Raw genomic sequence first — 25,621 nt, forward strand, 5'->3', positions numbered from 1 at the left:
AGGGATATGCTGTGGTTGTGGAGTGATGTACCTATCTGTGACAGTTAAAAAATAATTATTTCCACAGAGAGGTAGGCTGGTTTGTAGAGAAATGCACTTAATTGAGCAATTTGCTTAACAGGCCATACTTCCATCGCGGAGGGCAAGAATCCAGATGACTGGATGGCAACAAATAAGTGATGCCCCACTTACCACCTCGTCAAGTCTATTTTATCGATTGAAAAAGGTAAAAAGTCCACATTGTTCGCAAACTATCAGGAGGAAAGATCAAAGTTGAAGCATGATTTTTTATTAAATGACACTATGCAGGGAATCCACCCACTCCAGGTAGAGACGATGGAAGCTGCGGGCAAGGCTGCGAAAGGGGGAGTCGTAGTTCTCCATCTCCTTCTGTAAAAGAACAATGAAATAGTCAGCAGAGACGAGATAGGCTGCCTGTCAATTCTTTAGAGGAAGTGGAAAATGTCAAAGCTGGAGAGAAAGCACCTTTGTACTAGGAAGTAAAATGGGCTATTTTAATGGGTACAGTGGGTTTAATTTGTCTTCTATATCCAAGTTGGTAGTTTAAGAGAGATCTGCAAAGTGCATCAGACTGTCTCCACGAGACTGTTGGGGTTAACCAATTAGTTGTGGTAAAATAAAAAAACCTGGATGAATGACACTAATGCAAGCTAAGAGGGATGGGAGGGTTATTTCTTCGAGCTGGCGCAATGAAATGCTCTTTATTTATCAGAGTTAAGTAGAGAGTGACAGAATAAAAGAGGGCCATATGAGACTGGTCCATTTGAAAAGCAGGAACAGAATGAAATGGTGAAATGAGGTGACATTAAGTAAATTAAGACAAAGAGCCTAAGTCAAAACAAAAAGGGATAAGGTTTTTTCCATGACGAGGGGATGTTGATGGAACCATCTGAAAAAATCTAAGGGAGAGGCAGACAGACTCCATGATTGACTGTGCAATATCTTTACAAGATCTATCCGTGTGATGCTGGCGGGTGGGCTTCCTCAGGAATACTCACCGCAGAAGTCTCCATATACTCCATACCATGCTGGACTGCCCACTGCTCTGCATGCTGCCGTTCTACAACTCTTCGACCATCAAGGTCTGACTTGTTGCCGACCAGCACCCCTACGGAGGAAGATGAGATTCTCAGGGTGGAAAATAACTGCATGAATAGACTGCACACTTAAAGAGATGGGTGGCAATGAGAAGACAGCATGTAAGTGAACACGTAGGAATCCCTTGATGGATACATCACACCTTGCACTCATAGGCAGTCTCATCATATTTTCAGCTTCCCCACCGGAACACATAGCCTAGGTGTAAATCCTTGACTGTAGAGTGGAGGCCATATGGAAAAAAGGTAAATTACACAGAGAAGAATGCTTACGTTTGCAAGCAAGCATTCCTCTCCATGCAATTTCATTTAGGGGTTGTTGTGTACTTAGGATCCAGGTTTAAGTGCATATAGCTCATCCCATCCCAACAATCGTAAATGAATATATATAGACTCTGTTTTTTGAAAGTGTAAAGATTCCAACATCTCAATCCCAATGAAAATAATTCAAGACAGACTGAGATGCATAGATCTGCTGGGGGAAGCAGAAGTGTCCTTTATGCTTCATCCCACTGCTCAGGCAAAGGCACAAGTAATCCAAGGTTCGTAACTTACGAGCAGGGACAAATTGAAGAACTGTGTGCTCCCCCTTCTTTATCAAAATGTGTTCCACAGCACTTTAGTCACTCCGTACCAATTAACAAACATAAGCAAAATATTTACTCTGATCACTTTTCCAAAGTACAAAATTCCTTTATTTGCATCCTAATGGCTTCTAGTCTCGACTCCTCCACCTCCCTTCTTTTTGGCTCCCTGCCAGCTCTCTCTGCCAATTTGGGACCATTTTCAATGCCGCTGGTTTTCTTATTTTGCTACTCATCTTTGAGATATCTTATCTAGCCTCATGTCGCTTTGCTGGCGTTGCTTCCTGACCCCAATATTGCTTCCTGTGTACTGTTTTTAATGTTTGTATTGTCTTTCCCAGCCCCATTTTCTTCTCTTTTACAAGCTCATGCCCCATCTCGCTGGGTACACTCTTAAATCCTGATGAATCTGCTGCACCCCGTATAACTTCAAATACTTTGCTTTGAATGTTCCTAAACAACTGAGCTCCCTGCCTCTCCGTACACTCTTCTCTTAGTCTTTCATTATATCATGAAAAAGTACACCCTCTGCATTGACTTTCCTGGCAAAGTTCTGGCATTATGATATTCCGACGCTCCTTAATTTTCGTTGCAATATGATATTTTTTACCATTACTTGTAGATGTGTCCAAAGTGCTACACAAGGCACATTATAAACTGACATACTCAAGACTATCCTTAGTCATAAGAGAAGGATTCTACAACACTAAGCACTAAATGTTTTTCTCTGGTGAACCGCCCGTGTGACTGCATCCCTCGGTAGCAAACAATGTTACCTAAGCGAACAGTCCTGCTGGTATCAACACTTGAGGGTGCCCGGCCAGTGAAAAGAAGGAAGAAGTCCTGAGCAGCAAGCAGATACATGACACAGCGCCTCTGTAGGAGCTACACGTGTTGGCGTTAGACTGCCCAGGGCCCTTACACTCAAGTTAACAGACACAGGATAGCTGGTAATCGCATTCTTAGAGGCAACTCAAGCAAGTCATCCAACCTGTATTTGTCTAGGGGCAACTTCTTGAATTTTGTCTTCCCAGCAAAATGTAGGGGCCTGGGTGATAATTTGTACAAGATGAGGGATACCGAGTTGCTGTTTTTAATTGTCCTTGTAGACCAATATTTCCCTCAGTCGCCTTCAGATATATCTTCTTATAAATGATTTTTTTTTATAATGCAGGGAGAGAACCTCTTATGGATGCAAGTCACTTCAAATATATCTACGGAGAAACAGCGTTTGAGATCCCTGTTTTTGACCTGCAATGTTGCTACTACTGGTCTTGGTGATAACACTTTTCAAGAAACTAATAGGTGATACTGCTTCAGGGGTTGAGCACAACACCTGTGTTGGATTTTATTTTTTTTCGAGATTAATGCAAGTGCATTGAACCTCTGCTTTCCTAAATGTGCATATTTTGTTTCGGGGGTTTGTGAAGTTTGTCCAACAAGTCAAACTGAAGCATTTATTTCAATCTTGCACTTTTAGTCGTTTTTTGGGAGTTCACAGGGGGAAGTCCAGAGGTATTTCAATAGCCTATCTTCTTCTGTTTACTGTACAGGTAGCACTAGGTGCATCGGAGGGTGAAGGATATTGGCCTAATGCTAGGCACATTTCCACCCTCATTAATGCCTTTATCATTCCAAGTATAGATTATACTATATAATATTTTATATTATGCTATACAACTCTTGGCAGCTCGAAAGATTCTGCAAATTGCACCTAAAACATGACCAAGGCGTGTGAAACACCTCTGACAATGAGGTCAGATAAACTGATGGACCTATCGGTCCCAACTATGAAAGAAGAATCAGGAGATTTGAAGATATGGCGACGAGGGAGCCATGGAATTTTACCAACGATGGCCACTCCCTAGAAAGCTATCCAGCTGGCGTGGATTGGATGAGGGCTCTGCTTTGGAGGAAGGCCCTAGGCTTTATTTTCATGTTTTACAATGCTAGGCTTCATGTTAAACAAATTTAACTACTTTGGAGTAGAACTAAAACAAAAATGATTAACAGGAAGCAAAACTTTGATGTCCCCTCCTCGGCTGCTGCCAAGTGACTAGGAAGACTAGCTCCACTTATGTTGGTGCTACCCAATTTAAGATTCACATGTGGACGTTGTTCAGTGATAATGTGCATAAGACATGCTTTCCTGAAACCTGTGTGATGCCTATTTTCCTGGAACAATCAGATTGTGTTAAACAAAATAAATGGACACCAAAAAAACATTCAGCTACTCGAAAATAAAAATATAAAACAGGGCAATGATTGAAAAATAATGCTGGCAAAGCAATATATGCGTGCACAAAAATAAAAATATATGCAAATGAGGAGTCACGTCATGGATAAATCAAATTCTCAAATGCTCAAGGACAGATGGAACTTCATTAAATAATAAAGGTAAAAAAGTGAGAAAAACAAAATGTTTATAGAAATGAGGCATTACAAACTACAAAAGGCCTTAACCATTGTTTCAAGATCATGAAGGGATGGTAGAAAACACTAAAGGTGCCAGATATCAAGAGCGTTCAACATCAAAAAAGGGCAAATCAAATAGTATCCCCGAGTGTCAGAGAAGTGGGTACGGCAGTGTTTGTGAGAGCAGTGACCGTGCATAGATTAAGATGGCGGTTTCGTAGAGTCAAGTGTAACAATGCACAATGAGTTATTGTTACATGAGAAAACATACAAAATGCTGCAATTGGCACACGGGCATGCATTCTTTGCCATCAGACACCACCCAAAGGAATGAAGCTGGTCTCTCGAAGATCAGCTCAAACATGCATCGCAAATCTGGGAAAATTCTGGAAAAAACATGATAAAAATAAGAGCACCAGGAGGCCCAACATAAGAGGATACTGCAGTTTAAACTAACCTGGAAGATGGGTGTAGGGTCTCTGTGCTCTTGCCCTTTCAAGCCACTTTGTGCAACTGTTGAAGGATTGCTCACTGGTGATGTCAAAGACGAGACAAAAGACATCCGGCTGCTCCCACTGTAAGGAAAGGTTGAGGTATTACAGACATCTTAAACAGGGTAGGGTGCTTTGTTTTAACAATGCCAAGCCAATGTGAAGGTCCCTAGAAGCGAGCGTGCCAGAAAAAGGGGTTACCTGTAGAAATGGCTCACTGGTGTGTTTATCCTGAATACAGAAAAAACTACACAAGATGTTGGAGCCCAGAAGACATTTCACTGGACCCGTCAGGTGCCTGCAACTAGAGGCCTTGTAACCTTACATCATGGGTGGATGAATGTATGAAATAATTTACAAGGAAAACTCTAGTATTGCTAATTGAGTAGGGAACCGGATTCACAGCACCTTGATTAGACAAGGACAATACCATACCAGATTCATTCAACACAGTCACTTAACTAGGCAACCAAGGAAATTGGCTCCGATAGTCTTGGGCCTGAAAAGAAAATCATAAGACACCCAATTCTACGCAGTAGACGAGAAATGCGTAAATGTAGAAGGCTACCATTCAGCATGTTTCTAAATGATAAGAGCACAATTAAAAGGCGAATTTTACATCCCCTATTGTAACCGCTTAGATGTAATGTCATGAAATTGTATTCTGCACGGTTATTGAAAAGAACAAAACTAATCATAAATGGATGTTGGGGTGGAGGCGGTGCACCCCTTCAGAATCCTCCCCTCCAACCTTTACGGGGGGAGAGTGAGAAAGAGAGTGAAAAAACAGCCGATTTGGGAAAACAGGGTCAGGAAAAGCAAGGGTGGATGCACCCTCATAGACCCTAGTTAACAGAGCATGTCCAGGCAGTGTGCAGTTAGATGGGGATTATGGATGCTTGTCAAATGAAGAAAGGTATTGCAAAAATCTGGATACTAGATGTGGCCTGGCAGGCATGGGATGGGTGGGGGACTGCGGGTCTCCCAGTGTATGTCGCTGGTGTCAAATGGTGTGCAAATAATGTCCTGAAGACACAGTAACTGGACAGAGCATCATGAAATTGAACTGGGTGCCTTGAAAAGCTCACGGGTTAAGACAGTCAGGACCATGTATTACTTTAGTCTAGAATCCTAGCTTAGGATACAAAAAGAATGCTCGAGGCATAAAATACCCTTTATTATGTCTATAGAGCATGCTATGAGGCAAGAGCAATGAATAGGAAGATTGTCTCTAATGTCTATGTTTCGAGACATGATTTAAAACAATTAAAATGTTTTCATGTCTAGAATATGCATGTTATGACAACAGAGGGGACAATAATCTCATAGGCTACAGGCGTTTTGGGAGATGAAATAACCTTTCAAATATTGAGTGGATATCTTTGTTGACAGAAGGAATTTAAATAGTAGTCAGGCCTGGAATATAGATCTAATGAGACAAAGAAAAGCACAAGACATGAACACCTTAGAATTGTGTAAGATAATCAATGCCCTATGCCCTATATATATTTTAAAAAAAAGGTATGACTAATCTTTTTTTACTAGGAGGTTAATGTTAGGAATGTGCAAGGAGAAATAACTGCTCGGGTCTAGAATGTGAATGGGAGGGTTGCAATGTCCATGCTTCGAGACAAAGCAAAGTTCAGAACACATGCTTCATCTACTGGTTTAAGCCACATTCTTTTTCCAATATGATTCAAATACAGCATTAACAATTATATTACAGTAAGAATCGGTTTTGTAACATTCCACATAGTGGAGGAATTGAGACACTATTTCGACCAACGAGAAAGATAACCCCCATACCCCTTCAGCTAACAGAAGTATAATATTGAATGAACATATCCTCAACGCAACATTTCTTCTTCTTTTGTATACATACAACAGTTACAAAGCAATGGGATTGAAATTTAAAACCACCAAGTTGCACGACATAAAACGTACTGTAACAACATAGGGCAACTATGAGGACTTCCCCTCTCGATCACTACCTGCTCCACATTACGTTACAATATAAAATAAAATTAGTGTCTTTCCAGTGCCTCTTCTTTTCCACTGCATCGGGCCATTATGACAAAAAGAAAGGAGGGCTATTTCAGCTCTTTGGTTAAATTTTTGGAGAGCCGGTTGTAATTGCACCAAGCTTGTTGGTCACAGAGAGCAAATAAGTGCGGCAAAAATGAAGTATTTCATTGCCATTAGCACCCTAGGGTTCGGTGCGCTCTTCGTCGGTGGGCAGGGACGAATCCAGTCCTAATGTTTTTTTGGGCGGGGAGGCTGGATGATAAATTTGAAAGTTGGTTGTGAGTGGACCCATTAAAAACACCCCTTCCTCTGAGCCCCGGAGGCTAGCTGTATGCTTTCCAGTTGCCCATCAGCTCCATCTTTCATCCCAATTAAGAGAATATTTAGTTTTACAAAGAGATGCTAATAGTTGGAGCCTTTGGCTATCTAAAAGCTGAGCTCATCAGTTACGCCTTTGGCTTCATTTTAGGGAAATATTGCTATCGCCTGGGCAGGCTTTTGTCCTCTGCCACTGTAGGTTTGCTACTGCTGCTGTGTTGAAGATTATTTAATCATAAATACTCTGCTCTCACACAGGATCGGCCCTTTTCGATCAGTGCCCCGGGCTCAGAGTCACGGTTGAGTGCTGCCTTCTTGCCTGCAACTTCCTCAATGTGGGATCGCTTAAGCCCAACCAAGCTAGGGGCTGGTGGCGTGCCTGCGGCAGGGCCGGTACAACTGGCTGACCGGTATGATTGCATAGATATTATAAACATTATTTGTCACTTTGCTTCGAATTATTGATCTGTAGCCTGGTGTTGTCAGAGAGCACAAACCCCAGAAGAGATGCTTGAGGGCATGGGTGGTTAGAACTGTTGCAGAGCGGGGCTTTTAAATCTACAAAAGTATCAGTTTAATATATTCGGGGACATCCGAATGGTAAATATTAATATACACGGCATCCATGGATTTGGCTATACTACTTCTGTACTCCGGGGTGGACACATGACGGCATATGCAGCAGCACCATGTAGAACATAGCTCTGTCCAACAGAGTTGGGAGTTGAATAATTATACAGTTATAAAGCAGAACAAACCTATGAATGAAATCAGATAGGCACACTGGTTTGGTAACCGGCCGATCGATAGGCAACCTGGGGTAAAATTGGATAATGGGTGCTCGTTCAGGAGCTAACCCACAGAGTGCAACAAGAAACCGGCATCAGTTTGATGTGCTGCAATTCATTGATTTCAAATCAGCCACTCGTTAGAATATGATAATTTGCAATTGACATCAGGATTCTAGCACATGGTCGATAACCAGAAAACACAATTTCTGAAATCAGTAGGCTATGGGGCCAACAGGACGCCTCTGGTGGGAACCCTTGGGAAGATCAAATCAATTTATAGAACCATAACTGACTTTATTATGTTCACAGGTAGTAGCATCTTCGTCATAAATGAGTTTGTAAACAAATATGAGAATGCAGCAAAAAAATATGTTTTAGAATCCCAGCTCTACAGGCAGAGGACAAAAGAGGAATTAACTAAACTAACCTTGAGGAGTTTACTGCAAGACGTAAAGTAAGACTATGCAGTCAAGAGTAAAGTCATGGCTGCAGGACATAGCACAGCATAGCACAGCATAGGCCATGGTATGGTAGTGTAGTTTGTAAAGCGTGAACACATATGGCATTGAAATACTGAAATCAGTTCTTAAAAGGTTAGCAAATTGAAGAGAAGTCATGCAAACTGCCCCTTATGCGATTCCGATATTCTAAACCTTGCTCATCCTCCTCCCCATCTCCTGATTCGGCAGACAGGTCAGAGAAATACTGTCAAAGAGACATTTAAAAAGGTAAAAGGGGGGGGGCACACGATCAAACACTTGTGTCAGTGTATAACCAACTGACAAGCCTAGCTTTCTAGGTTTATCTTCCTATTGAAGGTTGCAGCACATACAAACGATCAGGGTGATAGAGTGGCTGTTGTGAAGAAGGAAAAGCAAAGACAACAGTACCAGAATTACAATAAAGATACTTTTTTCTTACTCTGGCATACCCCTCTCCCACGTTCCCAGCTGGCTGAGGAACCAAAATAATGGATGACTGAGGCAACATATACAGACCACAATGAAGGGTGAAGCATATGACAGTTGTGAAACAGCGACAGGTTTCTGGAAAGCCACAGGTTTCTGCTGGATGCATTAAACATTAAGTCTCCGAAGAACATGACCAGAACAAGTTCTTATCTATGAGAAATATAGGATAGTATCCACCAGAGGAAGAGTTGTCATTCTTTTTGGAAGGGACAACCAAACATTGCTCACGTGTGTGGAAATATGTAGTTATCTTGAGAAGGAACTTTAGATGTCCAGAAATGAGTTAACTTTTTTTCTGCTGAAAAGGAGAGGGTTTTAAGACATATTATATTGTGTTGAGGAAATCAAGAAATCACCTCAGAAGAGAACTTGCAGAAAGCAATGATTTAAGTATACGGTTCACGTTTGAAGCTATTCAAATTTGGATTAAAACATGATCACACTAGTTTTGGGTCTAAAGTTAACAATGCCAACCTTACCAACTTGTTCTGTGGATGTAAACTACTTTTATCTCGTCTGGAGTTTCGATAGGGAGAAATGGTGCTAGGATGGGAAATTTCACACAGAAAAACATGCAAATCATCCATTTAATTGAGGAGATCATGAAAGGTGCATGCTGAGATGACAAGGAGTTTATATGGAGATCACACTTCGGTGTGAAAAATGATACGCCTGCTTCTCTGGAAAACTCTGGAAAGTACTAGTATAGGGAACTGGTTGCTCAACATGTGCTTACTAGCTAGCAAATAGAAAAATCACAATTTAATAGAAGAAACAACACATAGAAATTTGAGAACATATAGCAATCTCTGAGCTGCATATACGTAACAGATTCATGTTTCGCCTGCAAGTGCCATGAGCCTCCTATAGATCAGATAGTAGTCCACTTTCTATGCATCTACCCTACTAGCCTTTTTGGAATATACATTAACTTTCCTTATGTCCAATTCATTTGCATGGACTGTCCTGCATGTTTGTTTGTTTTCCTTGATGTTTGTTAGGTAGAGTTCCACTGGAGAGGGGTTGACCTGCCAACCGGCCTCATCTCAGGTGCCGCTTGGAAAATGTTCCCACTGCAAGCAACACAGAATGAGATCACCCAAGATGTCTGCATGATCAGCAGTCTAGATGGGGGTTTGTAGGTGAGTTGAATCCCAGTCAATGATCACCTTCTGAGAAAGGAGGATGACATTTAATTGGAGCCGGAGAATAACTGCAGCCAATGAAGTTGTAAAATGGCAGGCAATGTATTGTGGTGGGGTTTCACATGCTAACGAAGGCTGCATGCTTTATTTTGAATGGTATGAAGGCTGGTGTACAAGGAGTTACAGCCATCATACTCCCAAGGCTCTATTAGGCTAAATACACTGACAATTGGAAGGAGATTGAGGTGTGAAACTGAACGCCAGGTTAAAGTTATAGGTGCAGTATTTAGAAGTTGATGAATCTGGTTTTGCAGGGTGAGCTTGTTTCATATGGAGCTTTACGTTCTTGCTGTCTATAAAGATATGATATATTTTATTTGTATTGCGCCCATACACAAGTGTTTCAGAGTGCGACGAGGCAAGGGAAACAAGGGAGGACAAAAACAATGATCTTACTAGGCACAGTGACATTGAGAACGTGCAAGTACAGGGGAGGGGGAAGGGGAAGGGCAGGGGAGGAGTGGAAGGTGCTGAAACACGTGATAGAACAGCAACAGGTAGTGTGGCCAGCAGGTGGCAAGTGCAAGAATAAGGTGTAGACAACAGGTGTCTAATAAGTGCAGGAAGGGGACTGTAGGGAAGCAGATACAGACCCAAGTGCAAGGGTTGCCAGGAGGCAGTGCAGGTGTGTGGCTGGGTGGGCAGGGTTCTGGGCCCGAAATCAGGGCGTAACCAGGTGCCCGGTGCCAAAGCAGGCAGATTAGCAGGGGAGAGGAAGAGCGGAAGAGCGAAAGGAGATATCATTGGGATTTTAACGGGAGAAGCAATACACAAAAGTTAACTGCCATGACACTCTAGAATACACAAATGTTCTGCTGTTGATTGCACCAAGGATGTACTGAAGTTGTGGTTGAATGAGAAGCATCTTGAAATGAGAATTCGAGGTTTCGTTTTCAATTGAGGTGCTAGGTGCCACTAGAAGTATCTAACTTTAGTCATTTTAGTCCATCTCAAGAAACAAAGAATGCCATTTATTAAATACAAAAAGGTATTTAAAACCACAGAGCTGCGGTAAAGCAGTGATTATAAAAAATGAGTAAAAGCATTCTGGATAGCCAAGATTGCTTCTTGAGAAGGAAAACCAAAAACAAAATCCCTGGATGCAACCTGCAAGACTGATGTAACAATTTTAAACTGATAAAGTAACAGTGTTGAATAATGATGTAATTTCATCTATCCATTTAACAGCCTTATGTTTTTTTTTACCGCTTAATATTTTAGCAATCCTTCACAACCTTTCCTTCCAGGCAGCATTTTCTTTCTTGGCAATAGACTTGGACACATGTGAAGCATAGAATGGGTCACGGATCTGTGGGGACCTGTCCCCCATGGCCAATGCCCGTCGGTGTCTATGGGTCTGACTTGCAAACCTCTGGATTGAGTTTTAGCAAAACCATGCTTCTCCACTGCAACAGAGAAAGCACATTGTGAGCTGGAACACAACAGAGCTTACAATGTGTTTAGTGCTCAAGTTCTGGAGTTGAAATGTGCAATACCTAACACTAAATCCAGGACCGTCACACTCTTCATCCCCTGACGACCAAAGCAGGTTTCCAACAAGAGCATAGTCCAATGCTGCCTTATTTTGATGCCAGGCTTCATGTACTGCAGCTAAGAGGTATTTTCTATAGCATTTGTTGTACGAGTTCTTGCACATAAATTCTAGACCCAGAAACGTATACAATCTAGAGCGTTTTGAGAATCTCGACCCGCTAAATAACATTGCGAAAGCTCTTAGCAGATTGCCTGATGCAAGAGTCTGAAACCGTGATTGATCAGAGCACAAAAGGCTTTAGTGTTCATCCCCCACAGGTACCTTGAATTGTCAAGATTGTCCGAATTAGATTTCTTTTAAAATCAATCAATGGTTCACCGCAGCCTAACGTGGTGCATTTCAGAATTTTTAAGGCATCAACCAGGAAGCACTCAAACACAATATATTCAGATTCAATTCGTTTGGCAATTCACTTTCTTCAGCCTCAATTGGGGTAGTAATTCCCTCGATACTAGACATGGCGTAGTTTGGATCTATGCATTTACCACCTGTAATGTATTGAAGCTCTTCTGTAGAGTCGAAAAGGGATAAATCGGGTGGCTGTGATGCAATCAGTGAAACTGTGAAACATGGAAATCTTGTGAAGGTATAACCTGTGTGAGTTGTTCATCGCCTTGGCAATTGGTTACCTCTTCGGTTGATACTGGCAGCTGAGAAAGACATTGTGACACGGCACCGCAGCAGGGTTTAACTCCAATTCAGGCCACTGAACATGGGCATGACAATATTTAGTGGAATTTCAGATTGATGCAACATCAGGTGCAAGTAAGCAACAGTGAGTGTCATACCTGCACACCCTGGGAAGTGTTGGATGGTTCTGTGAAAGAACAGGATGTCCCAGTTTGCCAATGTGACACAAGCAAATTGGCAAGTACATTGCAAGCAGGCTAAGCACAATCCGGAGAAATACCAATGATATGCAGCTGTCAAATGAAGGGCCTTTCATTGATCCACCCAACTCACAAAGTAACCTGCAGTGGAATACCTGCACTTCAAGAGAAGTGTCTGAAGGTGCTGTGAGCACTCAATGTCCCTGGTTCCAGTTGTGTTAGAGAAAATAAAAAGGGGCAAGATAAAATCTCACAGCTAAGAAATCAGCAAATAAATTGACCTCTCTTTAGACTGGACATTCATATAGCAATATTAGAGACTTGACCTATGTGAAAAGCACAAAATGAAAGTGACCACAAATTATGCTTTTAGTGCAACATGTTGAGAGTGAAGATAAACGGAAATTGGTGGATAAGTCTCATACATTAGTCAATAAATAACGCGGGACAGGCAGCAAAGTGGAAATTGAAACATAATAAATATGCTTTGCAGGGAGCAATACTTATTGACCTCACATCATTGATCTAGATCAGGGGTCTGCAACCCTAGTCCAGATGTTTTGGACTACAACTTCATTCATCCCTAACCAGCATAGTCAATAGCCAGATATCATGGGAATTGTAGTCCAAGACATCTGGAGAGCCAAAGGTTGCAGACCCCTGATCTAGATTGTACTCCCTTGTCTATGGCAATGCACAAGCTAGAGCGCCGGCTCTTACAAGTAACCCCAGAAACTGTGGTGGCCCTTCTTTTCTTTGTGTAATAATTCCCATTCATATGCAGATTGCAATAGTTTCTCAAGGTCTCTGGTTCTCAAGAGAACTTTTCCCACTTATGTCATTCCTCTCTGAGATTAAACTCTGGTTGAATAACAATAAACTTCAATTAAATCCAGCAGACTATGCTGCTGGCTCCTATTCACCTTTTGAAAGATCTTCCGAGATGGCCCTTATCGCCTACGTTTCATCTGCCCTGTAAATTTGTTATGATAAAAAGAATCTAGGTGTTTCTGGGACCCTGAAATGAAGCCAACTAATCAAACTAAAGAGGTTACCAGATTCTCCTTTTATTGTCTACGAATACTGAGTCATACCCTTTTCATTTCATCACATACCACCCACTTCTTGGTGGTGGGTAACCTGGCTAACTCTCAACTTGATTATGCCAATGCTCCCTATGCTTCCTATGCTGGACTGCCAAGCTATTTGTGCAGTCATTTTCAAACCATACAAAATGTGTCAGTTAGGATATTGCGTAAACGTTTTAAGATCTCCTGTTCCCATGTCAGACGTTCTCTGCACTGGTTGCCAATCTCTCAATGGATAACTTTGAAAACTGTCCCATTTGTAAATGCATCCATGGATTGGTACCTAAAGACCTCTGTTCGAAAATAAAGCCACATTTGACTGCAAGCCCATCTACTAGTCAAAACCTGCTGCACATCTCTGTACTCGCTACTCAACTGGAGGGGACAGATGTTTTTCTGTTCTGAGTCCTCGCCTCTGGAATAATTTCCCACCACAACTTCGCTCCTTCAATTCCTTCATAACCTTTAACAAAAAAATGGAAATTCACCTCATAACGTTTTTTGTCTGGATTTGTAAGGTTTTTCTTTCTAGGTAGCGGATATTGCATTCTTTTTTCATCTGTGCCCAGATGCAGACAATGTCCGCCCAGTACTTCTATTATGTACCATAGAAATCACATTCTAAACAAACTTAAATTTGTTTTTCTGTCTTTTCTTCTTTAAGGGGACCAAAGGAACGAAGAGGAGCAAAGTTACCATGCAAATAACCTTTTAAAAATACCAGGTTACCATTTGTGCTTGTACGAAATCTCTGTTGTGAATAGGAGGTGGGTTCGCAGTAGATATTTGAGCAGTGATTCGATTTTAAAGTCAAAGACTACTTTATACCCTGTGGTCAGGAAGTGTGTATGGGAGATGTGGCAGGATACAAGGTAGGCAGTCTTTTGGTATTCTTTTATCGACTCTTCTGCATTTTACAATCCAGACACAAAATATGAGAAGATGGCAGTTAATGGGCCAGAATGTGAAATCTTTAAAGCTATTTATCGAACATGAACATGCAGTTCAGAATGTAATCAAAATGTCACATGGCTGACCAGGAGTAAACTGCAACCAAACAAGCCATTCAGTCACTTCAAAGACTTCTACAACCAGTTAGTATCACACCATGGTGCCGCTTTCTGCTGAATTCAGTCAGCAAGTGGAATTGTTTACGGTTGTCTCGGGATGTTGATTGGCAGGCGTTTGGCTGAGAGAATGTGCTCGGTTCTTCAGATGTTTGTATATTGGCAGCTGGAACTTAACAAGCAAGAGACCCTGTGTCTGTGGGGTGCGGGGAGGCAGATATTTGAAAGTCCATGAAGATTTGATCCGTTTGACTACATCTTCTTGGAATTGTGACACAACCCAATGTAACACATTGCTGTTTTCAATCACTTAAAGATATTGTTTGTTTTTTGCTGTGGTCTCTAGATTAATTTGGCGACCTATAGCCGAGGCCATGATCGTAACATTATAAATATAAAAGCTATACATTCTAAGCTCCATGAATGTCTTGGATGATCCGAAAGCCTACAGATTGACCAGTCGAACCTGGACATTTTTCCATGATGGCATAAAAGACATATGCTGGCCACACTTTGATTTCAAGTATGCGAATCCACCAGGGTTAGGATCGATACACCACATGATGGTACCATTTGTTGACAGAAATGAAATTGTTGAATTGAAAGAAGAGAAGTACATCATAACTGCTTGAAGAAAATCTTGAACAATGATTTGCTATGGACATTTAGATTAGAAATGCATGCACGCGTGCCCAGACACAAAAAATGTAGATTAAATGCAATCCAAAAGACTGGCATCCGACTGCAAGAAGCACCTGGGAAAACATGGCAATGAAGTACGTTTTAGGGTCAAATGTAAAAATGGGTGTTTTGTTTTTGGCCTTAGATGAGGAGGAGGACTGTTCAGTTACCAGTTTCAGAACACTTAAATGGCACATTTTTAATTTTAATCCATATTAAACAAATACATTATAGTGTACAATAGCCACAATCTGGAACAATAGCGTAAAAAAAAATATTTGACATTGAACAGCGTGCAACACTATAGCATCCACTAGTGAATGCATTTAATAATAATAGTGAAGCCTCTTTTTTCACCATAAAATAAATTTAAGAAACTTTTGGAAAGATACATGGCAAAGACAGACAGTCATATTACAGGATGAACGGCTAAAGAAAGCTTCAGTGCCATCACATGTAAAAGAACATATCCAGACAGGCAGGATCAAAGTACAGAAATGCAAAAGAATGTCATAACAAAAGTTAGTAAATCTCAGTGATCAGGGAACTAAAAAACAGATCAGCAGCTAAATATTATGATACATTTCGGACGAGATAGCAGAAAACCCTGTCATTGTTAAAAATGTTAGAATCTGAGGCTAGAAAAAACTGCAAGGTGCATCAGTAACATAAATAATCGTATATATTTACTAGGACTCATTTTCCTGCAAGTAGCAGTTCAAAAAAGATGTAGAAAGCAATCTGTCAGATAGAAAAATTATGAACGAGGAGACACATTTAACTATAATAAAAGGACAGATGTGGGTTTGTCCCTCTATGTTTGTCCAAAGCAGTCATGCTAAGTAGAGACACATTCGGAAAGCTTTGCCTGTTGTCACCGCTGGAGGGAGCTGCTACCTTAGGATATGTAGTGGGGTTACTGTGTCAATGAAAACCTGCACTTTGACCTGTGTACATGGGCTCCTACACTAGTGGTCAATAAAGCAAACACAGAGAAAGGATTTGTTCAGATCTATTGTAATCTAAATAGTCCCATGCATTTGGATGACGAAAGGCGATTGCGTAAATGAGTCGAGGGCATATTTTGCTATGGCAGCAACTTGCATCATTTGCAGGGTCGTTAGACCATAACAAGATCACATATGAGAACATCATCACAAGGTGGCCATGTCAAACACATGCAGGTCGAAGTGATAAGTGCTTCAAAATGTGCATGATGCTGCGCAGAAAAATACATGCTATGTGGTGCGGAGCAGGTGTAATGAGCCCAAGCAAGGAATAATTGCTGTTTTAATCATGGAAAAGCAGATGGGGAGAGGTTAGCGATTGTGAAGTGGTGATAATAGGCATGCACAGTCTTGACAAAGCTAATCAAATCCTAGAGTCTATACATGGCTCAAGAGACCATGGATAATAAGATAGGTGTGTGGTGCAGTCCGAGGTCATGTTCTTCATGCATGATCTTCATAAGATCACAGAGAATCGAAGAAGCCGAAACTAAAATCTCCAAGTTGAGACCAGCCCTTGGATTCACACTGCTGAATGATCATCTTTGAGAAGAAAGAAACAATGTTAGAGTGCCCATGGTAAGTTGCATAAAACTTGTCCCGACACTCCACATTCTTATAGGTGGAATGCATGAGAGGGTGTTACGCTCACCCAATCTCTGCGGAGGCCTTGGGGCACAGTTGCAGCCCTCCCTGAACTTGAATCACCCCCTTCAGGACTCTCCCTCAGTAGAAAAGTTGTGAGCTGTGGTACGTGGTGATACTGCTCCTGCGTGGAGATAAGAGTGTGTGAGTGCGCCAATCTGTGATTATTGTACCTCTCGAACCTTCACCCCAAAGTACGGTTTCTGTGAGCATACGCCGGCCCATAAAGCTCACCTGTGAATTATGGAAGATAAGCTCTCCGCCCTGCTACTTCTGGCAGGGGTGCATCAAATGGGATCTAGTTCCTTCACTGATCCCTGATGAGTATTCGTCCAGTCCAGCTGCGACAATGCTTCTCCTTATGATTGGTAAGTCTTTCTTGAGCTCTTGTGATGCCGTTTGTTCTGTTTAATGTCTTTATATGTTGCTCCTATTTAAGCCCGCAATAATGTCTCTCTTCTGTTTTCTTCCCTTAGCTGGAAATGCGGCCTCAATGCAGCTGTGAGATGTGAGATGTGAGACGCGGCCGGATGGAACATGGATGCTACCGCAATGTTCGACAGCAGGTAAGTGATGGTTTAAGGAAAAGCGCAAAGAATGGCGAAACGCAACCTTAAACTGACTGTTTTTTCGATGTTTAGCCTTGTCTTCTGTTTTTCCTAGCAGGCACTGCTGTCGACGATGGAGCAGGTCGTGCTGTGGTGCCAAGCTTAAGATTGAATACTTGGTTCGCCAAAGAGATGTACAGGTAAGAACAGCTTCCCCCAGTTGATAAGTATGCTGGCAGGAAGCAGGATGTCCAGGAAGCAGGATCTTCAAAGGTAAGTCTGACCTCAGGCGACGGTGAGCCTTACGCTGCTTGCAAGTGCAGAATAACGCAAAGCGTCTGTCTTGAGGATCGGGGCAGCTTATATAGCTGAGATCGTGGGCACGCCCATTAGGGCCGGCTTAACAGCCACACCCTGACACTCCTAGAGAGTGAGCACATGCAAAGGCAATCCATTAGCAGCCACACCCAAGAATACATTTGGGGCTGCTAAATGGATGGAATGTTCAAGGTTAATGCATCTGAAGTACTATATCCATAATAAAAGCTTTTTGGTGTTAAAGGCGCCAGGACAGTGTCCACCCAGGTCTCCTGTGCATGCGACCCCTGCATGCCTGTGCCCCTGACTTCATGACTATGACAGAAGGTTAGGGTTGAAACATGAAGATCATCTTGGTAAATGGTCTCATACGATTTGTGAAATCCAAGCGATTCTCTTCGCTTTTGAATGAACACAGTGGCTCTGGCATGGAGGCAGTCATTGCAAAAGTTCCCAATTACCGAAATAGAGACAGAAGCCGCAAAGAAACTCGGAAAAAAGGGTCTGGTTCAGACAGACAATGCCAGAATACAGTTTTCCCCTAGATTCTACCCAAGCAGTGCAACATACGCAAAGAACCTACAATATTAAATAAACAGCTGCGCCCCCTCCAGATACTATTCATGGCTCTAATGGCTGCTAACCCGAGGGAGGTTAATCTGGACAGCTCCATCTTTGAAGGTAATCGGTACGCACATGTGGAATGGTTGGAGTGCAATACATGTCAGTCTCAGGTTAGTGCAAAGAAACACATTTCCTAATAAATTTAGTGTTGGCAACAATACATGAACATCTTAAGAAGAGAGTGGGCAGGTGGTTAGTAGAGATGCCTTATCGGAAGGCAAAAGTGTATGGATTTTAAGGATAACTCTGCATAATACTGGTCAACACATTACTATTGGCCACAGTCAATGCTTCAATTCAGTGTATTCAAGGTGCTAATCCAGTGCCAGACAGGGGGGCACACCTACCAACGAGAGTAAAGGGGTGGGGGCGAAGAGGCACCTTCTATGGGGAAAAACACAGGAACACCAAGCCACAGTCACACTATAAAAGACGACCTCACTGGGAAGAGCAGGGGTAGAGAAGCATTGTGTGTATCGTCAGCCCAAAGGATCTTTATATAATTCGCACAAGATAAGAAAAAAAATAATACCCTTGGTAAACACACTCGGCAGGGAAACCCCCAGGGCAGCCTCATCCTGGGAAACTACAATCTTAAACACATGACCAGCACTCCAGGGGTCAGGGAGGAGACCAAGATCAACTTGCATGTCACAGGCAGATTGAAGCAGCTAGAACACTGGGTGATGTAATTACAGGGCTGTCAGCCAATCTAGCAGTCCCACGGGGTAGGGGGAAATGGATCAGAGCCAGTGAACTGATCACATGGCCGTCAGTGGCCATCGCCAGGTGGCTACGGGAAAGGGACACTGAGCGGAGTGGCGTTCCTGGGATTACCAAATCAGATGGTAAGTCACTGTTTCTGGGCGGTGGCCAGCCTTCAGACTATCCACCACAGGGTTTGCGAAGGCCATTACCTAGAAGGTATCGTGTGAATGTCTCCCTTCCCACCAGAAGCAGATGTTTCGTGTTCTGTCCTCAATGGTGCTGACCAATGGCAGTTTAATAAAGTTCTGGCTGCCCATAGGTCTCAATGCGTATAACAGAAAACAAAACAAGACAGGAATCATATCGCTAACAATGTCAGGGACCGGAGTAGAGCAGAGAGAACCTTACGGGTTAATGTTGGTTATGTTTAAACAGAAAAGTCTTGAGACCTTTTTTGAATTTGGAGGAAGAGTTTGCTTGCCTGAGCTCGGGGGCTGGGGGTTGGAGGTTGTTCCAGAAGGATGGAGCCTATACATCAAACATAGAACCTCCAAACGTCCTCAGTTTAAATCAGGGTTGCGCCAATTTTGAGGGATCATAAAGCGTAAGCAGCGACCTGGCAGGAGGCTAGCAAGGCAATTTGCCAGATATTGCGGCGCCTCACCATTACAACATTTGTACATAAAGGACAGTGCCTTGTATGTGATCCAATGTTTGATCGGTAGCCAGTGTAGATCTCTTCTGGCTTCTGTGACATGCTCCCTTCCTGGAAAGGCTGCAAACAGCTCTAACTGCCCCATTTGGAACGACCTGCAGCACATGAAGATTAGCCTTAGATGTACCCGATAACAGGCTATTGCAATAGTCTAAGCGGAAATGTGTATGCATGAATATGATTCTTAGAGAGGCACAGCTCCACCCTACTGGTGAGGTCCAACCAGCCTGAAACACGTGTCTGGGCTTGCTGTTGGTACTCTTGTTCAGAGGAGAATTGCCTAGCATTTCGGTGCTGGACTGCCCCAGGGCAGGACAAAGACTGATATGTTTTAGATATTTCTCCTCTGTGAAAGATAGTGAGCTAAAGAATCTGGGTAAGGCCCTCGTAACCAGGACTAATGTCTGGCAGAGGGACTCCCAGGACCCCCCCGGTTTATTTTGACGAATATGATGCAATAGTTTTGTACCATAACTACAGGATGCTCGAACATATGCAACATGGGTCTTCATAGAAAGTTTGGCATTGAAAATAATGCCCAAGGTTTTCACTTTCTTGGACACCTTGGTTGTGTTCTCTGCTATGAGGAAGCTTTCGTAGTCTTGGAGGCCAGTTTGCTAATCTTTTGTCCAGAGGCTATAATCAGGAGTTCTGTTTTATCTGCATTTAATGCCAAAGAGTTGGTGATCATCCATCCATGGATTGATCAATAGACTAAATTAATAGCGTCTAGATCTTTACTGTAGCAGCTTGATAGTTCCAGAACAACCTGGGTGTCATCTGCGTAGTTGGTGTACTGAACACCCAGGTCGTCAAGAAGGGTAAGAAAGGGCATGGTATAAACATTAAACAAGAGCAACGAAATACATGATCCTGGAGGAAACCCACAGGTAACTGGTGTGGGGAACGAGCTGGCATTTTCGAAAAACACTCTTGCGGTCCTCGGTCCAAGGAACGAGGCAATCCACTGGAGGCCTTGTTGGAGCAATGTGCTTGTGTACTCAGCCTAGAGATTAGCAGGGAATAATCCACCAGGTCAAATGCAGAGGACAGGTCAAGCACAAGCATCTTAATCGACTGCCTTTTTGGCTCCCTCTGCTAAAATCGAATCTAAGTATCTAAGTATCTGTACCCTAATACACGGCTAACGCGGTTACTGCTGCCTTACTTTCTGTGCACGCCACTGCATCTACTGTGGTCATTGTTATTATTGTTTAACATTGTGTGCAATTGCCTACAACAGCACCTCTACCTCAAACACCCTTTTGTAGATCTGGCAGGCATCTGCTTTTAGACTGTATTAGGCCAACATGCCCTCCACCCTCACTACTCTGTTTGCAAGAATACTGCCCACCCTACTCTACCTCACATGGCACACCGGTGGGACAGTACCCAATTACACCACCGCCTCCCACCACTACCCCAATCTTCACAACACCATGACTATGCCGTCCACTGCTCACCACACTAACCCTTACCTCAACAACCCAGCCTTATGGCTCCAACACTTTGCTTCCAGACCTTCCCCAAACATACCATGTTCCATCACCCTGATAAATGCCAGACTTGGCTCGCGACTCACGCATGCCTCCCATCACTCTGTGCATCTTAACAAACAGCCTCTGACCTCCACCGCATCCACACACTTGAAAAACCCATCATCACCTCACCCCAACCTCCCTAACACTAGCAATATTAAGGGTGCATTAATCAATGTCAGATCACTCACGGCTCACGCTCTATAAGTGGGGGACCTTATTCTTACCCTAGACCTCGACTTTATGGCTATTACCGAAACTTACGATCGTAACTCTAACCAGTCCAAAGGTGGTGGCATTGCCATCATCCATAAAAATGCTCTAAACTTCCACCTTTCCTCTGTATATCACTTTTCCTCTATGGAAGCACTGACAGCAAAACTAGCCGTCACTCCTAACCACTCTATCACCTTCCATCTACTTTACCGGCCACCTGGGCCTCTATCCACCCTCGCTGAGGACCTCTCCAACATCATCACGCATAACACCAAAACCAAATCCCAAGCCTCGATATTAGGGGACTTTAACCTGGGCCTCACTGATTCCAATGACACTGCTGCCATGACTATTGATAATATGCTTATGAATGCAGGATTCATACAGCTTATCAACCAACCTACCCACGTTAAGGGCAGAACCCTCGACTGGCTAGCCTCCCACAATTGTCCTATCCTTATCATCTCTAACCAACAGTATGCATGGACCGACCACAACTTAATTACATTTAACATTCAGTCCATACCTGCCAGCCTCTCTCCTACCATTGCGCCAGCTACTGCCACCCGCAATAAACGTGACATCACTTGCGACAGACTCCTGCCCCTCCTCCTCCCGGCTCTCAATGACCAGGTTCGCTCATGCTCCGACCCCACGGCTATGGTTGACACCTTTAACCTCGCTATGCAAAAAGCGTTAGATATCATCGCCCCATCCAAATTGAGAAAACCCAAACCTCAAGCCCACCTGAACTCTTGATTCACACCCCAGCTCAGAACCCTGCGCAAAGGAAAACGAATTGCAGAATCACATTGGATAAGCAACCAGTCCGCAGCCAACAAATCGTGCCTCCTCCTGGCCACCCTTAACTGCAAGGAAGCCATATTCCAGGCTAAAAAAGACACTTACAATAAACGTATCGAACAAGCCAAATCCAACACCAAAGAATTGTTAAGAATCCTAAAAGAACTTGAAACCCCTGTCACTGCACCAGACACTTGCATCAAAGATAGCACTTGGTGTACCAAAATCCAAGAGGCTCTCCTCGGCAAGATTGCCACCCTCCAAATTAAAATCAATAACAAACAATCAAGCCTACAATCCAACCCACAACCCAACCCTATCCCCACTCTAAACCACCCCATCCCAGACTCTCTGACTCCTTTTAGCTTCTCTCCACTCTCCATTTCCGAAGTGGAAAAGATCATCACCAGCCTTAAACCGACCAATTGCCAAGGCGACCTCTGCCCGGCACCTATAATCAAGGAAGCAGCTCATGACCTAGCGCCATTCATTACTACGCTCATCAACTCTTCCTTTAGCTCTGGGATCGTACCTGACAATCTAAAGGACGCGTGGGTCATCCCCCCATTGCAAAAACCTACCCTGGACGCTAGTATACCCACAAACTACAGGCCAATCACCACGGTCCCGTTTTTACTAAAAATCCTTGACAGTGCAGCATATCTACAAATTCAAGATTACCTTGAATCTAACAAACTCTTGGGACTTAGGCAATCTGGGTTCCTGCCACATCACGGCACTGAAACTGACCTCATAGATTTAAAAACACAGATTGAAGATCTAAAAGACAAAGGCAAACTTGCTCTCTTACTCCTCTTGGACCTTTTGGCGGCCTTTGATCTCGTCAATCATGAAATCCTGTGCCACCACCTTAAATCAGCTGCACACTTCTCCAATAAAGCTACAACTTGGATTAGCTCCTTTTTAGACAATAGATCTATGCGCGTGTTCTCTCCACTAGCAGCCGCCCCACCTGCACCTGTCTCCTGTGGCGTGCCACAAGGATTTTGTGTTTCACCCACGTTGTATAACGTGTTCACCAAACCTCTCTTCGATATCTTGGACTACCTGGGTGTCACTTACACCAACTACGCCGACGACACCCAGATACTAATCCCTATCTCAGGTGACTACACAGCTGACTCCCTCGCTGTCAATGTCATCTACCAGGTCATCCAGGCGTGGATGGCTCAACGCGGACTCTGTCTTAATGATGAAAAGACTGAGCTCCTTATTCTTGGTTTGCCACAAAAACTTACCAAACTCGACCCTGCGTTCAAGTCCCTCATCATCGATGGGAATATTATCCCAACCGCCAAGGACACAAAAACCCTAGGGATCTACATTGACTCGACCCTATCCCTGACCAGACAAACTAACTCAGTCTCTTCCGCAGCGGCATATACCTGCAAGCTTATTACAGCCTGTCGCCCTTTCCTCTCTGCAACCAATTGTGTCATCCTGGCTAGAACTCTTGTATTATCCAAGATTGATTACTGCAATGCACTGTACCTAGGCACCAATTGCTGCAACCTAAACAAGTTGCAAATTGTCCAAAACAATGCGATTAGAGCTGCCCTCAACATTCCCAGGCGCCAACACATATCCGACACCAGACGCAATATTCGCTGACTCTCAGTCCCACACCGTATCTCCCTGAAAACCCTGGCTCCTACCCACAAATGCCTTTATAACCAAGCTCCCTGCTACCTGGCCAACCGATTTGCCCTCCACAACTCCATTAGACCCCGCAGAATGGCTCATTTAAACTGCCTTGAGGTTCCACGTTTCAATCTCCAAAGATCAGGTGGAATTAGCTTCCCTATCTTGGCAGCCAAACTCTGGAACACGCTTCCTAATGAGCTTAGAGCAGAACCCTCATTCCCGAGATTCAAACACCTTATGAAAACCTGGCTGGCCGCCCAGGACATTTAGCTCTGGGTTCTCTGCTTAATGTGTACATGTATATATAATCTGCTTGTCCTCTCATTGCTATTACTATACCTGTAAATTCTGTATTATACTTGTAAACTTTGTAATTATGGTTCTGTCTGTTTTTCTTATGTTGTAACTAAGTGATGCGCCCTGTTGCCCTTGGGCCTGGTGCGCTATACAAATAAATAAAATACAAGTGCTGACTTACCTTTTATCTACAATGCTGCTGATGTTTGATTTCAGATCCAGCAATGCAGTCGCCCTTGCGTACCTCGATCTAAAAACCAGACTGTCGCGGGTTGAGTAAGTTGTGACTTTCTATGTATTGTGGTGATACAGCCAAAGTAGCAGAGGTGGGGGTAGAATCTGTGAGCCATGATTATGTAATAACTATAAGGTCACAAGATGTCTCAGTAAAGTAGTTGTGAACTTCAAGACTTTGTTTGACTAACAAACGAGTGTAATAAATGTTCTTTTACTAATTGCACATTGTTCCGGGGTGGGCTGAGAATCAATGTGGCGTCACAGGGTGAGGTGACGTAATAGGATATTGTTGAACTGTTTGCTCCAATCATACTTGTATGTCCAGTACTAAGGATATGACGTAGACTAGCCAATGTAATGTCTGGGAAACATCGAAAATATGAAGATAATAAATTGCAAGTGTTTCAAAGGGTCTCGACCATTATGTTTTACGGTGAAAAACAAATGTTCGTAGTACACTCGATGTCAGATCTCATCAATCAGATCTATCCCACTGTTCTGTTTGATATGTGCTTGCCTAGCTGTAATAAACAGCGTTACTTTTTGCCCGGTGTGTGCTCTTTTTTAGAGTATGTGTTTTTATAGTGTGCTCTTTATGGTGTGATCGGAGGACCACTGAGTGCAATGGTTGGAGTGTAACACATGTAAGTCTCAGGTTAGTCCGAAGAAACTTCACAGTAAATCTAGTGTTAGCAACAATAGATCAAACATCTTAAGAAGAGAGTGGGCAGATGGTAAGTAGAGATGCTTTATCGGAAGGCCAAACAGTATGGGTTTTAAGTACGATACCCCTTGCAAGGTACTGGTCAACATGACTATTGGCCACAGTAAATGCTTCAATTCAGTATGGATTTGGAGTTGGGGGCGGCAGATGTTTTTGGGGTATTTCATGTACAGTTACATGCTACATAACTACATGCTACATAACTACCCGAATTTGTAAAAATTGAGTCCTGCTTTGCTTTTAGGTGTAGGTTGAAAAAGGGTGAAGGGAGTATGTTGAGGAGGTTTCTACAATGCAGATTTCCGGCAAATGTATTAACCTATGGGTAACCAGTCCAGAGTTTACAGGTTGAGCAGACACCAACCTAGACTCACCATTACCAGAATGCACATTGCTAGAAGGAAAAGTGTGCGTTGATACTAGAATGTGGTTGTTG

The 25,621-nt window shown here is 43.0% G+C and overlaps 1 protein-coding gene across 1 annotated transcript in view; it reads right to left on the bottom strand.

Annotated features, from left to right (window-relative positions):
• Positions 1-269: 269 nt before the first annotated feature.
• Positions 270-25,621, bottom strand: part of IFT27 (intraflagellar transport 27) — a 67,091-nt gene continuing 41,739 nt past the window's right edge. Inside the window, exons 5-7 of the mRNA XM_069652999.1 lie at positions 4,575-4,692; positions 1,020-1,129; positions 270-390 (exon numbers count right to left, since the gene is read on the bottom strand). Of these exons, the coding sequence (XP_069509100.1) occupies positions 292-390; positions 1,020-1,129; positions 4,575-4,692 (327 nt within the window). The 3' untranslated portion in view covers positions 270-291. The remainder of the gene's footprint in view (positions 391-1,019; positions 1,130-4,574; positions 4,693-25,621) is intronic.

Source organism: Ambystoma mexicanum, chromosome 3q (genome assembly GCF_040938575.1).
Source record: "Ambystoma mexicanum isolate Mex_15411 chromosome 3q, UKY_AmexF1_1, whole genome shotgun sequence".
Taxonomy (NCBI): domain Eukaryota; kingdom Metazoa; phylum Chordata; class Amphibia; order Caudata; family Ambystomatidae; genus Ambystoma; species Ambystoma mexicanum.